General features: G+C 40.5%; 1 protein-coding gene across 10 annotated transcripts in view; it reads left to right on the forward strand.

Annotated features, from left to right (window-relative positions):
• Positions 1-16,794, forward strand: part of VTI1A (vesicle transport through interaction with t-SNAREs 1A) — a 373,251-nt gene that overhangs the window by 227,759 nt on the left and 128,698 nt on the right. Inside the window, exon 8 of one of the 10 annotated variants that reach the window (XM_030940902.1) lies at positions 2,587-2,659. The exons of the other annotated variants lie outside the window; for them this stretch is intronic. Coding sequence (XP_030796762.1) covers positions 2,587-2,641 — 55 coding nt within the window. The 3' untranslated portion in view covers positions 2,642-2,659. Of the gene's footprint in view, positions 1-2,586; positions 2,660-16,794 lie in introns of those variants that run through there. 10 annotated transcript variants of the gene reach the window in all.

Below are 16,794 nucleotides of genomic sequence, written 5' to 3' on the forward strand. Positions count from 1 at the left end.
TTTTGTTCTAATGTCAGACACTTGAATGCAACACCTTGTCAATGATAACTCTACCAGCTGCATTCATTGAGTCTTAAGTGCATATGTGACCCTAAATCATGTATTATACATCTTATCTGATTTTATCCTTAACAGTTCTGCAAAGGAGGCATCACTATCCCCATTTTACAGGTGAGGCAAACTGTGCTTAGTGAAGTTAAGTAAACTATCCAGATTCACATATTGTAGAAAGGAACAGAATTAGGATGTGAACTTAGTTTGCTCTTTTGACACATTACACAAGGTTCCCAAAGGCCAGTTTATGAATCAGAACCAGTTTTCACTAGTGGTAAGAAGAGTAAGAACAAACAGTTGAATTTTTGTTATGCCAACTTTTATTGTCAGATGCTATTATAGTTCCATTTCTTCTGTGAAATAATTGGTGGCAGTAAATAATTTCCTTAAACTAGGTTCATTGTTATAGTAAATAGAAAAATAAATACTTGGAAATATTAAACATTGGCAATTGTATGTCAGTCCTCTCACTGTCCCATGCCCCCCTCTCATTTCACTGACCAGGAAATTCAAAATCCATGCTATACTATACCCTTTAATAACCAAAAACACTGCTACTTATGCACTCTCTGTTGGGTAGGTAGCAGCCACAGTCCTAGATATTTGTTATACGTTACCTTCTTTCACTTTCATGATAACTCCATAAGATGGATACTATTACTCCCGTTTTAAGAAATAAGGGAACCACTGGTAAATATCCTCAGGGTCTACATAAGTCGTCTGCCTCCAGGGCCTTGTTTTCCTACTGCACCAACTATTTATCCTTCTGTGGAGACTCAGTTTCCTCACAGATGGTCAGACAACCCTTCTGGGTGTGCAGACAGTTGTTCCTGAAAGCAAGGAACAAACCCTACTGAATCCCATCATTGAGGGTGGGCTGAAGGCGCTCAATTGCAGCTGTGTGCCATAGGAGTCCCAAGTGAGTGTGTTCTTAAGGAGTCCTTTCAAATTGTTGTATTGCTAAGCGTAGAAAGTGTGGCATTAACCAGAAGCGAGAAATAACAGCACCGTGCAGCAGAAGAGTCTATCATCTCCCTTACCTCTGGAATTTGACAAGTGTCATTGTTAGAAAATTTTATTTCGATATCTAACTTTATCATCTGGAGTCTTATCCTTGCTGGAGCAAACAGTCCCAGTCTTCTTTAATTATTTATGTGAAATTTCTATGTATGCGTCCAGAGGCATATGTCCCAGTAGATAAGGGGTGGTAGGCTCTGGAGCTGCACTGGCTCTGCCGCTTTTTAGCTAGTAACCTTTGGCAAGAATCTCACCTCTCCGTACCTCAGTTTCCTCATTTGCAAAATAGAGATAACAATAGTCTTTACTATGGAAATTTTTATAAATGCGTAGATACATGTAAAGTGCACACAACAGTGCCTGGCACATGATAAAGTACCAGGAAACATTGAGGTATTGGTTATCATCATTATCAGCATTGGTTTTAAAAGAAATAGGGCCTGAGAGCAAAGACTAAAATCAAAATGTTAATTAATAGTTCTTCTAGGTTGATGAATTTTTAATTGATGTTTTTAAGTTTTCTTTTTCCATTACTAGAGTTTCGTAGGAATTTTTTAAAAATTACAAATCAATAATAATAAATCCCATCATCCTTTCCTTATGTCCCTGTTTCTATCATGGCGCCACTGTTCCCCCTTCCTTCTGGGACCGTCACTCAGCAGCATTTCTTGAACTACTCTAGTGCATTCTGAGTACTACCTGGAGCAAAGCAGTCCTCCAGTCTCACATGTTTCCCATCTCATTTAGGCTGTTTGGGGGCTCCTAGTTGGTCTCTGTACTTCTTCTTCCCTTCTTTTGCCCTTCTGAATATTACCAACCAATTTACTTGGAGGGTGCCAGACGAGTGCTGTTTCTTCTGTACTTAGGGATTTCCCATAGTGATGTTCAACACAGAATGTCTTCCTTAGTCTCATTGCTAAGGTTTTCCAGTGAACTTTCTAGCCTTGTTTGCTGCTGCTCCCTTTGGGTAGGCGGTATGTCCCTACTAGGAGTAACTACTTACAACCTCCAGGCTAGCTTCACTCTTCACTATTTCTAGACATTTGCTTTGTCTGTTACTTCTACCTAGAATGTTCTCCTTTTGCCACCTATATAAGTCAAAATCTTCCAGTTGCATATGGCAGAAATCCAGATCAAACTGGCCATAAAATACACACACACACACACACACACACACACACACACACACATATATGTATCTGAACTCGTGTAACTAAGTAGTCCAAGGGTAGAAGCGACTTGAAACAGCGTTTGAATCTAAAAGTTCCAACAATATCGTCAGGACTGGCTTTTGCTCTTTCCATCTCGTGTCTCAGATCACTTATGGATGGGTTCTGGCCTTCGTCAAGGATTCCCCTGGTGGAGAGAGCTCTTGCCAGCACCTCAGTACAGCCATTGAATATAGCGATTTTTTCATTCGAATGCCTCCAGTGAAAGTAATAGCATGAAATCTTACTGATTCGGATTGGTTCTGGTCAGGTAAAAACTCCATTAATCTATGATCTGATGTTGTAGGCATGAGACCCTGTGCAGGGGACGGACAAACAGACTGCGAATGGATGAAGCATAGTCCCCTCAGAAGAATCTGAGAGCTTTTTTCTGAAAGAGTAATGGATACTGGGTGGGCAAAAACAACAGATGTTACCTTTCGAATATTCCAAATGAGCTTTTGTCTATACTCTGGGTCTCAGGTGAATTACCTCACTCTCCCTCAAGCCTTCTTCACTCTCCGAGACAGAAATGATGCATCTTTGTTCTGATCTTTCACAGCAGCTTGTACTTCTCACAAGACATGAACATCATCTACTTTGCATGGCATGTATTATAATTATTATCAACTGTGTCTTAATTTTCTTCTAGATTTTTTTGTGTCCTCCACCTTATCCCCAAAAGGATGCTTTACAGCTCCTCCACAGTATTGTGCAAGTAGCAGAAATTAAGAAGGGAAGAAATGCCAGGCGCGGTGGCTCAAGCCTGTAATCCCAGCACTTTGGGAGGCCGAGACGGGCGGATCACGAGGTCAGGAGATCAAGACCATCCTGGCTAACACGGTGAAACCCCGTCTCTACTAAAAAGTACAAAAAAATTAGCCGGGCGAGGTGGCGGTCGCCTGTAGTCCCAGCTACTCGGGAGGCTGAGGCAGGAGAATGGCGTGAACCCGGGAGGCGGAGCTTGCCGTGAGCTGAGATCCGGCCACAGCACTCCAGCCTGGGTAGCAGTGCGAGACTCCGTCTCAAAAAAAAAAAAAGGGCGGGGGGGGAACAGACATGGATGAAAGAGAAATGAAACAAAGTCAGGGAACCATGGTGATAACTGCGTGCAGGTTCCAAACAGGTTTAGAATTTCCCACCTGAAAGCAGAGCAGGACGCACAGTCAGCTGGAGGATCCACAGTGTTTCATAAAAGCGAAAGCAGCCTTAAAGCAGCCTTAGTCAAGGCCCAGCATAACCCTCTTGCCACATAGATAGGCCCTTGATAACCGGTTGATAATGTGGTTACTGGAGAGTGGTGATAGTACACGCAGCACATTTCTGTCCCCAAAAGAATGAGGAATTGCTATAGGACCAGTTGTCTTCAGGATCCAGAGGTCAACCCTCACCTCTCTATTGTGAGATACTGCTGGTCAGGAGCCTTCTCACATTTGGCTCAGGGCCACGTTACCCTGATGTAGGCCTCATCAATGAATCGTCTTTGGAAGAATGCCAAAAAATAGTTTCAGAGTTGTTATCTGAGTTCATATGGGTATAATTTAGTGGAAACTCTGCGGGTTTTTATCTGTTGCACTTTGGCTACATGTAAACATGTCTGTTCAAAGATAAAATATGTAACTTCCCAATAAGAGAATATTTTCTCCATTATTTAATTACGATGGAAACACATCTTATCTTTTTTCTTGATTGTGAGCCACAATTTGACCTAATTTTTGAATTACTTTCCTTTTGTGATTTTCCTTTTTTCCCCTGGATGCATGCCATTCTTGAATGCCACATAGAATATGAAGGGTGCACTTTACCTTTTCCGTCAATGCCTTCTTTGAACGCAGCCTTGAGCTGTTAACTTGAAGCAAGGAGCCCTAGGCCTTCCTTATAAGCAAGTAATGGAGCCCTTAGCTCCCCTTGTAAATGGCTATTTATTAACGTATACCATCACCAAACAACATTTTATAATTCCAGGCCCCCACACCATTACACCACTGTCTGCTCCATTGTGAATTAAGGGAGGGCTTTGGCCATCTGTTTCATTAAATGCCAGAGGCAGCGAACAATATCTGAACTTTATAAATCGAGAGTTAGGGCTTCTCCCTCCACAAATCTCCCCCTTCTTCGGCTGCCACCACCGCTACCACCACCATATTTTTTGGTTTCAACGCTCACATTGTAAATTAGCGTATTCACACATCAATTTTAAAAGGCTGGCTGTGTTATAAGACGGGACAAAGCAAGCTCAGTAACAGCTCATGCACAGTGCAGGTGGTCGAGCTAGCTGCTACCCAGATCAAAAGTCAAACAACTGTGAATCTGCTTTTGAAAATGCAGTTAGGGAGACAAGGCAAGGCTTATCTGCACAAACAAGGACGAGTTATAGATATACATCACAAACGCAGGAGGACAAAAGGGGGTTTCATCATCTTGCAGGGCAAGAAAACCCTGTAATGCTGACAATTCTGAGGGCATCTCTGGAATATGTGGCTTGTTTTCATTTTTGTTTTTTTTCTATAATATAAAATTAGTTTTTTATTATGCGGCAATTGATAATTATTATTTACGCTTTGGTGCTGTTCCTAAAGTAGCTAAGAATTTTTTTTAAGCCACCTTTAGGGCAGGAAATGGCTCCTTTTCATGGTTGCATTTTATTTTTCAGCAGCATTTAAGGACAGACTCCTATTTATACCACACAAGCAGTTTTGTCTGTTGTAAACAAAGTAAGTGGCTGGGGATTGTGCTTTCCCAGAAATGTTTTCCAGGGAAGCCATAATAAGAAACAACTGTGTATATCTTGAGAATTTGTCATCTAGGTATTAAGAAAGAATTCTTTTCTTTTATGGGGAAAAAAAAAAAAAAAGGCACTGTGAAGAAATATATTCAATACTCTAAAGTGCAGTTAAAATATTTCTTAAATTGTGATATTTGACCACCTTGCTAGTATTAGTTGAGGTTTTCATTTTTTATTTAAAATTGTCTCAAACATTTTTGACAATGTGGAAGCTGACGTGATAGGAGGCGTAACGATATTTTTTTAATCTCAGTGTTCTTTTTAAAAGGCTAATGACTTCTTTTGCAAAGTTATGTGAAGAACTTTGAAACCAAGGTATGACTATCAATGGAGAAAATGCCAGAATGGTAAATTTGACCACGCTTTTAAAAAGAGAATTGAAGCAGCTTGGAATTACGAAAAAAAAAAACAGCACTATAGTTTCCTGTACAATTATAGTTTACCTAGGAAAAAGCTATTCCACTGTCCACCTACCTTCCTATGGCTTAGGATTTTGTGATGAGGGGGCAAAAAAGAAACACCTGTCAACCATTTAATTCCCAAATCAGTTAAAGATGTCTGAATCAGGTCCCCTGGTGCTTTCCTGAAACCACACTCCCTGTCTCAAGCCATAGGGCAGTGGTTCCTATCCTGGAGTGGGCTTCATGGAGTCTTGAATATCTGAAGTTTTCTAAAAATGTGTGTGCGTATGTGTGTATATGCATCTTTCTGGGGATTTTCCATTAAATTTCCATAAAATTTTCAAAAGAGTCTACAACCAACTCCAAAAAAAAAAGTTGAGAAAATGAGATATTGTTAAAAGAACTGTGTCCAATTTCCTAGCTAAATACCACTTAATTACTTTGATACTCTGGCTTACTTAAAATGCATTGACCTACAAGAAACACTTATTTTGAATTTTTCCACAAAGTTCAACAAGACACTGAAAACACAGGGATGCCATCCTTGGGATATCAGATCATTTGTCAAAAGTACATCCTTAAAGACAGTCAGAGCAGTTAAATTTATATGGGGCCTTATGATTTATAAGACACAGTCACATATATTATTTTATTTAAGTTATTCTTCATAAGAACTCTGAATTCGTATTATCATTATTATCCTGTGGTATAGATAATTGAGACCTACAGAAGTTGAGTCTTGCCCAAGTTCATGCCACAAAGATAGAGCAAAACTTGGACCAGTACCCTGGTTTTAGCTACAGAAATCATGTTCTTAGCAGCATTCTGGCAGTAACACCATCAGCCTTTTCTTCAACACCAAATGTTGAATGTCTACTGGGTAAAAGGGCATATGGAGATTCCCTTAAGAATCCAATGTTAGTCATTGGAGATTCAACAAATTCAAAACTCTACTCCTAGGTAGCTTAATATCTAATTGGGAGTTTTTGTTGAGAGACATTTTAAGAAACAACAATACATAGTAACTTGTGCTACATAGTAAGTGAGAGATCATTGCTCTAGGCGATGACCAGGAAGAAGAAATTCCTGGGGCCTGGATGTGCAGATAAGACTTCACAGAGGAGATGATAGGTAAGAACCAGACCTGACAGTCACTGCCCCATTCTTAACCCACATGTGGCATTAGGCCTTTTTCCTTCTCATGGCAGCTTCAAGGTAATAGCTCCTAGCAGCAGAATTTGAACCCTTGCAGGGAAACAGTGGTGATGGTGTTGGGGTGTTAGGAAGATGTTTGACCACAGCTGTGTTGAGGATACATAGGAAATTAACAAAACAACTTGTAACCTCATCTGCTTGTAAAGTTAATATAATATGAAAGCTTCAATCTTACCTGAAACTGTTGAATTTTTCTTTTGTTTCTGTTTTCTTTCTTTCTTTCTTTCTTTTTTTTTTTTTTTTTAAGGGACAGGGTCTCACCATCACTGAGCCTAGGGTACAGTGGCCCAGCAACAGCTCACTGCAACCAACCTCAACTTTCTGGGCTCAAGTGATCCTCCCACCTCCACCTCAGCCTCCCGAGTAGCCGCAACTACAGGTCCACCTCACACACCCAGCTAATTTTTAACTTTTTTTTAGAGACAGGATCTCCTTATGTTGTCCAGGCTGATCTCAAACTCCTGGCCTCAAGCAATCCTCCTGCCCCAGTCCCCCCAAAGTGCTGAGATTGCAAGCATGAACCACTGTGCCCAGCCAGGAGCCTTTAGCTTTTAGAACAGGAGTGAGCAAATCATAGACAGCAGACCAAATCCAGCCTGCCACCTGTTTTTGTAGGGCCCTCAGGCCAGTAATGGTTTACATGTTTAAATGATTGGGAAAAATCAAAAGAAGAATATTTTTGACATGTGAAAATACACAAATTCAAATTTTTTAATTATGATGAACTCTAAAATTTTCTTAAGTAAGGCTTGAAATCACCTAATAAGATCTAATTGTAAACAATTATGAAAAATCTTTTCACTGGTTGTGCCCCAGTTTTAGAAAAATATTGCAAATTTTCACACACTTGACTAAAATTACATATTTATAAAACTTTACATATTTATAAAATTACATATTTATTAAAAAGTTCATTTTAAAGACAGGTCTTTGAAATAATACTGCATGTTGACTATACATATTCTACCTATGATTCATGAATAGATGCAAAGAATGTTGGCAAAGTACATAAATTATTTTATTGTGGCATATTATTTATTTGATAAGCGTATCACTTAAGAATACTGAATTTTCTTCATGTGTCCCAATTAAATCTTTATCATCGAATGGGCTTATAGAAATTTAGTTATTAGAAAACTTGCCTAGCCAATAAAGAAAAGCATTCATTTTCTATTCTGTATACATGATCTGAAGCCATAGCTTTTTAGGTCTTTTAATCTGTTTGTTCAAGGCCAAGCTATTTATATGGATAATTTTTAAAGCATCTGTATAAAGAAAAAAAGAATATTTTATTTATTCACTGGGGTTTCTATGTGCCTTGAAATTGCATAGATAAAGTATTTTCGAGCTTATGGATCTGGAAGAGATAAAAGGTCTCTTATTTTATAAGGCTTTATGTAAGCTTTTCAAATGTACAGTTTTCTCATGGCTAGAATTTTTTAAACAAAACATTATTTCACTATTATAGCTAGAGTTTGATGTGGGCACCTCTTTTTCTTCCCTGAATTACATGTTAAATTATGTGTTTAAGGTTGTTTTTATGGTATTTTACCTTCTGAATTTCAAGTTTTCTTGTTGGAGAAATTAATTTACCAATCTTCATTTTTAGTAGTGGGCAACTATTTAATAAAACCAGAATACTAAGTGTTAAATATGAATAGAAAACTCAAAAGTCAGATTTAAGAAACAGAAAATGAAACGTACCGCTTGGTTTTGCAACACACTGGTATGAAGATGAAAAATTATTTACCTTCCGCCCCCTTAAGAGCTTTTGCTAAGCCTGGTAGACTGAGAGAGAAGGGGCATTTTTATACTCTGGGGCAACTGGATCCAGACTAGACTCTGGATGAACATTAGCTGTTGTTAGTTGTGCCATGTCAGGGCCAAGAAACAGCTTTCCCTGGCTGGAGCATTCCCAAGTCATCATGGCCATCAGACAGGTGGGGAATAAATATTGTAGAATGGTGGGGCATTTGGAGAGCTCGCTCCTGATCCCAGGGACTCAATTTGGACCGGCTTCAATTGGAGCAAACAGGTGTTCCTGGGAGGAACTGTCCTCAGATGGCTGGAGGGGGTGCCATTCTTTCACATACATAAAAAGTTCCTCTTCCCTCTGCCCGCAGGAAAATTAGAATTAACTACAGCTTTTTCTTTTGAAATGGAAACAGAGAAATAAAAATATGGCACCAGGTTTTGGCTGTGGCTGGATTTCCACAGAGCACGCAATCTATGATAAGTGATGAGACTTCTTGAAGCAAAGCATGCTTGTAGTTTCAACACTGGAGATGCTATAAAAAGTAGATGAATGCAAAGAGTCTTTTTACCAAAAGATATACCTATAAAATCAAATAGTCTTTCCTTCTGTTATTCATTTGTTCATTCACCAAATATTTCTGGAGCACTTGCGATTCCCCAAACACCGGGCTAAGTGCTAGGAACGAGAGTGCAACATATAACAAGGTCCTGCCCTCAAAGTGCTTGGCCTGAGTTGTAATAATGGTAATTGGTTGGAACATGAAAGTGAACCTGAGTGGTCTTTGGGAGACCATAGGCGGAAAGTGGTTGCTGGCCTCAGAAAGATTTGTTTTTCTGCAATATTACCATATCAAAGATATGACTAACTTGTTTTATTTGGGAATATTCTTTTTAAATCATATTTTCCCTATAAAACAGAAAATAGTAATATTAAAGAAATTTTTAAGTAAAAAAATTGTTTTTAATCCCTTTACCTTGAAACAAGCTATTCCTTTGACCCAAGTATTCCCTTCCAACCTTTTAGTCATGTTTCAAGTTCAATATTATATTGCTTTACTCACTTTATATTATAATCTTAAAGTTTCCACAGTCTTTGTGATTTGTATTTTTGCCAAATTTGAAAAATTTATTATGATAACAAAGGATTTTAAAAACCTCTTATTTGGGGCCAGGCGCGGTGGCTCACACCTTAATCCCAGCACTTTGGGAGGCCGAGGTGGGCAGATCACCTGAGGTCAGGAGTTTGAGACCAACCTGGCCAATGTGGCGAAACTCCATCTCTACTAAAAGTACAAAAATTAGCCAGGCGTGGTGGTGGGTACCTGTAATCGCAGCTACTCAGGAGGCTGAGGCAGGAGAACCGCTTGAATCCGGGAGGCAGAGGTTGCAGTGAGCCGAGATCATGCCACTGCACTCCAGCCTGACAAGAGCAAGACTCCATTTCAAAAAAAAAAAAAACCTCTTATTTTGTAAGGGTAAAAAACGTTGTCAAGAAACAGGGAGAAAATTATTCATAATTATACTGGCTAAAGGTCACAACTATTAACTGGCATATTTTATTCCAGTACATACTTTTTTATGTACAACATATAAAACTTTATATCCTATTATGTGCATTAAGAGTAAACTGAAAGTGTTTTCCCATGCCATTAAAAACTCTTTGTAATCATTATTTATGTGGTTGTATGGTATTTCCTCATAGAAATATTTCCTTTCTGTTAAACTTTATACAGGTTTTTTCTAGCTTATAGCTATACAGTGAAGCTATGTATCCTCATTCATAAACTATATTATTTGCTTAGTGTGGCATCCTTGAAGATAATAAACGCTCATCTCTCTTTTTGTTTTTTTTTTTTTTTGAGACAGTGTCTCATTTTGTTGCCCAGTCTGGAGTGCAGTGGCGTAATCTTGACTCACTCCAACTTCCGCCTCCCCAGTTTAAGAGATTCTCCTGCCTCAGCCTCCTAAGCAGCTGGGATTACGGGCACATGCCATCACGCCCAGCTAACTTTTTTGTATTTTTAGTAGAGATGGGGTTTCACCATGTTGGTCAGGCTGGTCTCGAACTCCTGACCTCATGATCCACCCATGTCGGCCTCCCAAAGTGTTGGGATTACAGGCGTGAGCCACCGTACCCCGCCTGCTTATCTCTTTTATGACTTCCTCATTCTTGAGTTCTTAACTCTCTAATCTTGAAGTCAGCTGGGATATATCTTCAAATAACTTTTCAAGAAAGGTACATGATTTGGATCTGTTCTTTTTTCTATACAGGAACTGCACCAATTGCATATATGTGACATACACATATGTATGTATCTGTGTACACTGGGCTGGCTGTAATATTTTTAGATCCTACCCGTCTTAGGAATCTATAGATGTGGAACCATTGTCTTCTGGCATTTCGTGTTTCAGAGTAGCAGAAAAATAGACCAATTTATGGTACTCTAGAGTGACATGTTGTGGGTTTTGTTTGTTTAGTTTTGGTTTTATAAATCTTTGGAATTGAACAGAGTCTAGATATTTCTATATATGAGGTCTTTCACTCATTTTGCTTGGATCACAGAACTTTAAATCTGCACATTCAAGTCCTCCCTCTACCGACCAGAAGAGGTTTTTTTAAAATCATGTCTTGGATTATTGCTTCCATTTCAGATTTTCTGGTGTCAGGATCATCCACAATTCTAACAAACTAGACCTCTCTCTCCAATGTTTGTCATGTTTTAAAAATAATGTTGTTCTCTTCTTTTTCTTCTCATTTATCTCCAACACCATTAACTCCCTCTCTAGCATTGTTTCTAGTCTGTGCTGCTGGTTATGTGAGTATTAATGCCGCTGTTGCATTACTGGTTTCCCTGAAATCTTTTCTTTATCTATCCTATTGCCTCATCTCTTATCTCCTTGAAGTCTCGCTGGTTCTTGCCTTACAGTTTTCTGCCCTGGCTTGCTTAAAGCTTTACCTTCTTACTGTTTTTATTAAGGACACTAAACTATTTTCAAAAACATTTTTTGGTTTCTTCAGTTCATAAGTTTCAGAATTGCATGCTTTCTCAGAATCTTCAGGATGTTGCTTTCTGCCCGCCCCCCCACCCCCACCCCACACCCTTGTTCTGTAGTATTGATTTTTTCTATCATCCTTATGTTATTTTGAGTTTTTTGTTTGGTTACTTTTCAAAACAACATCTTGAATCTGCAAATGGAGAGCTGCTTGATATGCTTGCCTCTGTCCCAGTTCCCTTTGTTGGAAAGAAATGGGACTTCTTCCTTCTCCCACTCCGTGACTCTGTTGGGAAAATGTCCACCCCTTATGTGTACAACTGTCATCTCCTTCCCAAGCTTACCCTCCCACCACCACAAAAAAACACACTATTTATGAAGATCACAGTTCTCAGAATTCACTGCATGATGCCATACCTTCTCTATAGCTACCTAATATTGATGTATTGTTTTCTTGGGAACTCTGATTTCCTTACTGCATATAGAACAGAAACAAGATGGGGAATGTAGAGAAAAAGAAAAGAAGACAGCAGTCCCAATACCTCCTGAGCTACAACACTTATAAGACAGATTGCATCTTGATTTCTGGTTGTTAAAAACCATGCACTTCCTATCTAGTAGAAGACTGTGGCAGGTGAACCACTTCTTTCATTTTTCAACACTGTTCATTTTTTGTAGCAGTAGAAAATCCTTCTAGGCTCTGGCAGTTTGTGATGTAAGTTTGGGTGGTGTAAATTTTCATCATCTTCTATTTTCTTCATTCACATGTAATGGACACTTTGATAGAGGCAGCATTAGGATCCATGTACGAGGCACCATTGTAAACTGGAACTTGAGTGATTTTTTAAATTGCCCTAGATAAGGGGGCCATACGAACTATTTCTATAGCTCTACCCTTGGGCCTGTCTGCCTGGGTGGTCCTGTTTTAACTGTTGGTATTTAATTATTGATGATTTACTGACACAAGGCATGGAAGCCTTAGGGAAAATGAATTCCAACGTGCTAGTTTCTTTAGATGAATCTTCTTTGAGGTTTAAGTGTCCCTCTAAGTAATATAGTGAGGCAGGATTTAAGGGGCCATTCCAAATACTGCCTCGCAAAGTCAGCCACAGCGTGAGTGCCTACTATATGCTCTGGACAGAAGGAACCTTATTAAAGGGCCAAGTTCTTTCATAGTTTTCATGTAACCCATTGATGTGTTTCTTTTCACACGTTATTTCCTCTTGAACATCACTGGTTTCATGGTGTTTTTCTAAGACTTCTGAAAGGTACTACAAACTATGTATGTAGACAGAATAGAACCCCACCAAAAGGTGTACTTTTTCTTTAGTGGCACTGTGCCATCAAAACTGCCATCCCGAGCTGGTGCCCAAAATGCCTCCCTTTAGAGCTTGCTGCCTTGATCATGCAGCTGTGCTGTCTCCTCAGATGCTCTGTGGGCACCGCTGTAACCTGTTCCTCAGCTCTGCTGAGTGTGGCATAATCAGATTCCTTGCTGAGAATCGGTGGGTGGAGGGGTAGAGGGGAGCCAGGGCTAGATCCTCGAGGACTTTAGGAAGCTGTGGATCAGATCAGAGAGCCTGAATAGGAAAGGATCAAATCAAACTTCACCACATCAACAAAACGGGCCTAGGCATACTACAACCTTTTTTTTTTTTTTGAGACGGAGTCTCGCTTTGTCACCCAGGCTGGAGTGCCTCCTGGGTTCACGCAATCCCTCTGCCTCAGTCTCCTGAGTTGCTGGGACTACAGGCTCTCACCCCCATGCCCGGCTAATTTTTTGTATTTTTAGTAGAGACGAGATTTCACCGTGTTAGCCAGGATGGTCTCGATCTCCTGACCTTGTGATCCTCCTCGGCCTCCCACAGTGCTGGGATTACAAGTGTGAGCCGCTGCGCCTGGCAACTTTTTTTTTAATTTAAGCAACAATTTTGCTTTAATAAGACTTGAAACTTTTCACCCAGTTTTGCTTTGGGGAAAAATGTATTAATGATATGTCTTGTCAAGATATTATAACATTTTCAGAATGAAACCCATCTCTGGGCACTGGGGTTCTTACTTGGTGCACACCTGCCTCGTTGATCAAGTTCTCTGGCTTTTATTATTTCTACTTGCAAATAGAGATGCGTAACAGCCAGCCTCAGAAGAAGGTGGGGCTGATTTCAGCAGCATGACTAAAGCTGACAGAGTACTTGAGAGGACCTGGTAGGGTACTGCAGGGCACCTTGGCCTTGCAGATCTGTGAGAAGGAAATGGGCACAGCCCTACAGACATGAACCAATGGACATGATATGGAACCATCCTGGCCCGTGACCAAGTCTTTTTTTTTTTTTTAAGACTGGGTCTTGCTCTGTCACCCAGGCTGGAGTGCAGTGGCGCCATCTCAGCTCACTGCAACCTCTGCCTCCCAGGTTCAAGTGATTCTCCTGCCTCAGCCTCCCGAGTAGCTGGGATTACAGGCGCCCACCACCATGCCTGGCTAATTTTTGTATTTTTAGTAGAGACAGGGTTTCACCTTGTTGGCCAGGCTGGTCTCAAGCTCCTGACGTCAGGTGATCTGCCCACCTTGGCCTCCCAAAGTGCTGGGATTATATGTGTGAGCCCCCATGCCTGGCCAAGTCTTTTTCTTCTCATTTTTATTACACAAATAGTAACATCAAAGCAAAAGAAAAGGAAAAAAAAATCACTCCTAACCCTATAACCCACCCTATCTATAATGATCTCTCCCCCACCCTTATTAGTTTTTACTTTTTATTCATCTGTTGACGTTTTTCTTTATATGGCTCTAATTGTAGTGTAACCAATTTTAAGTTCTGCCTTTTTGTTTTTAACTTAACATTACAGCTTCTACTACTAATGGCAATTTTTTTTTTTTTTTTTTTGAGACGGAGTTTTGATCTTGTTGCCCAGGATGGAGTGCAGCGGCACAATCTTGGCTCACTGCAACCTCTGCCTCCTGGGTTCAAACCATTCTCCTGCCTCAGCATCCCCAGTACCTGGGATTACAGGCGTGTGCCACCACGCCCAGCTAATTTTTTTTTTTTTTTTTTTTTTTTTTTTGTATTTTTAGTACAGGCGAGGTTTCATCATGTTGGCCAGGCTGGTCTCAAACTCCTGAGCTCAGGTGATCCACCCGCCTCAGCTTCCCAAAGTGCAGAAATTACAGGCATCAGCCACCGTGCCCGGCCTACTAATGTCAATTTTTCATAGTTATTATAGTTATTGTAGTTAGTGGGTTTTTTAAAAATCAAGTTATTTTGACATATATGGAGACTCAGGAAAGCCCAGCAGTGTGTGGTTGACATTAATTTGTTTTCAGAAAATAGAAGGGCTGCCTCTAGCATGTCCTGAGAGCTCCTCAGCCTGGTATTTAAGAGCACTCTCAGTTTTGACAACTGGGTACTGAGAGTTATTTGTACCTTTCCATAGTGTCCATCTAAACCAGTTGCATACATTAATTTTAACGTGTTTGATGATAATATTGATGACAAAAATGTATGTATAAGCTGAGCAGGCAAGTCATTGTGGTAGGGAAAAGTGCGGTGAATCCCAGAAATAGCCCTACTTTTCCCAAGGTATTGCCTAACTGACTGGACTTGGGTTAAGGCTCCATGCATTGTCTTCAACAGATGTCAGTGCTTGGAAATGTAATCAGTAACAGTCATGTGCATCTACCTGGTCATGTGTTAACCAAGTGAAATGTGTCTCCGCCTTGCACGAAGCACCGAGGGGCAGCCTCTGCATTCCGGAGGTCAGGAGGAAGGCCGGAGGGAAGGGTGGTTTTGGAGCTGACTCCAGGAGACATGGGTGGGGCACCCTGGTAGGAGGTGCTGGACAGCCAGGGGGCAGCATGGGAGCATTTTGTATGTGATGAAGGAAGACAGAGAATAGGAAGAGGGGGATAAACGAAAACGTCACCGTTCTTCCTGAGTCCAGCCCTGGGGAGGATGATGGATGACTTTTTGTCATCTTTTGTATTTCCTCGGGGGCAGCTAAAACAGAATCTCTCTACTGAGACCGAGGTTGAAAACTGGAAGTCTGTGGGCCACAAGTGGCCTGCAAAATTTTTTTCTTTCGCTCTGCACAGGTTTTTTTAAATTAAGTTATCATTTACATACAACAAAATTCACCCAATTTAACTGTAGAGTTGGATGTATGTTGGTGCGCATATGCAGCTGCGTTGCCTTGTTCCACCATCACACATCAAGATATAGAACAGTTCCCTCACTCCGGAAGTTTCCTCCTGCCCCTTTGCATTCAAATCTCTCTCCCCACCCTGCCCCAGAGAGCCACTGATCTAATTCCTGACATTAGAGTTTTGCCTTTTCTAGACTTTCACGTAAATGGAATTACACAGTGTGTCATCTTTTGTATACGACATCTTTCACATGCATAGAGCTTTTGAAATGCATCCATGTGGTTGCATATGTCAGTATTTCATTCCCTTTAATTGCTGAGTGATATTCCAGAGTGGGGGTACACTACAACTGATTACTCTTCACCCGTAGATGAATGTGTAGATTGCTTCCAGTTTGGAGCTATTTTGAGTAACACTGCTGTGAATATTTGTGTATATATCTTTTTGCAGACATAGGTTTCCATTTCTCTTGGTAAATATCTAGGAGTAGGATTGATGGGTCATATGGTAAGTATATGTTCAATTTTATAAGAACCTGTCTGATTGTTCCCAAAGACACTGAACCATTTTGCAGTCCCATAACCATGGATGAGAGTGCCTGTTGCTCTGCATCATTGCTCTTAAAGCATCCAAACACTCAGAACCCATTAAAGGACACATGGCCTGTAGCTCACCCCAGTTCCTATTTGACCTATTTTCCTCATTTACATTACCCACCTGTCACCTGTAGGTTTGTGACCTGTGCCATTGAGCAGCTTTATGCCCCTTAGTATATAACAGGGCATGACAGTTAAGAGCAGGGTCTATGGAGATTCGCAGTTGGAATCTCCATCTTGCCATTTATAAGCTGTCACTTTGGACTTCCCTCTGAATTCACTTCTTCATCTGTAAAATCCTAAAAACACCTTATTTATTAGCTGGCTAGTTGTAAAAATAAAAACTGCAGAGCATGTGAAGCACCCATCACAGGACTGGGCCTATAGAAAATGTGTACAATAGATGGTACCTGTTAGTATCCACACAGTAGCCCCATGATTCTCTATTATATATGTGTGCGTCAGAGTCATCTGCACAGATTTTTTAAAAACATAGCTCCTGCCCCAGACATAGGCGCCCCTGCTCAGCCCTCCTTCAGAATGAGAATTTCCCAGGCTGGGCCTGTACGTATGCATTGGTTAAAAGTCCCATAGTCCGGGTGTTGTGGCTCACACCTGTAATCCCAGCATT

Source organism: Rhinopithecus roxellana, chromosome 11, assembly GCF_007565055.1.
Source record: "Rhinopithecus roxellana isolate Shanxi Qingling chromosome 11, ASM756505v1, whole genome shotgun sequence".
Lineage (NCBI taxonomy): Eukaryota > Metazoa > Chordata > Mammalia > Primates > Cercopithecidae > Rhinopithecus > Rhinopithecus roxellana.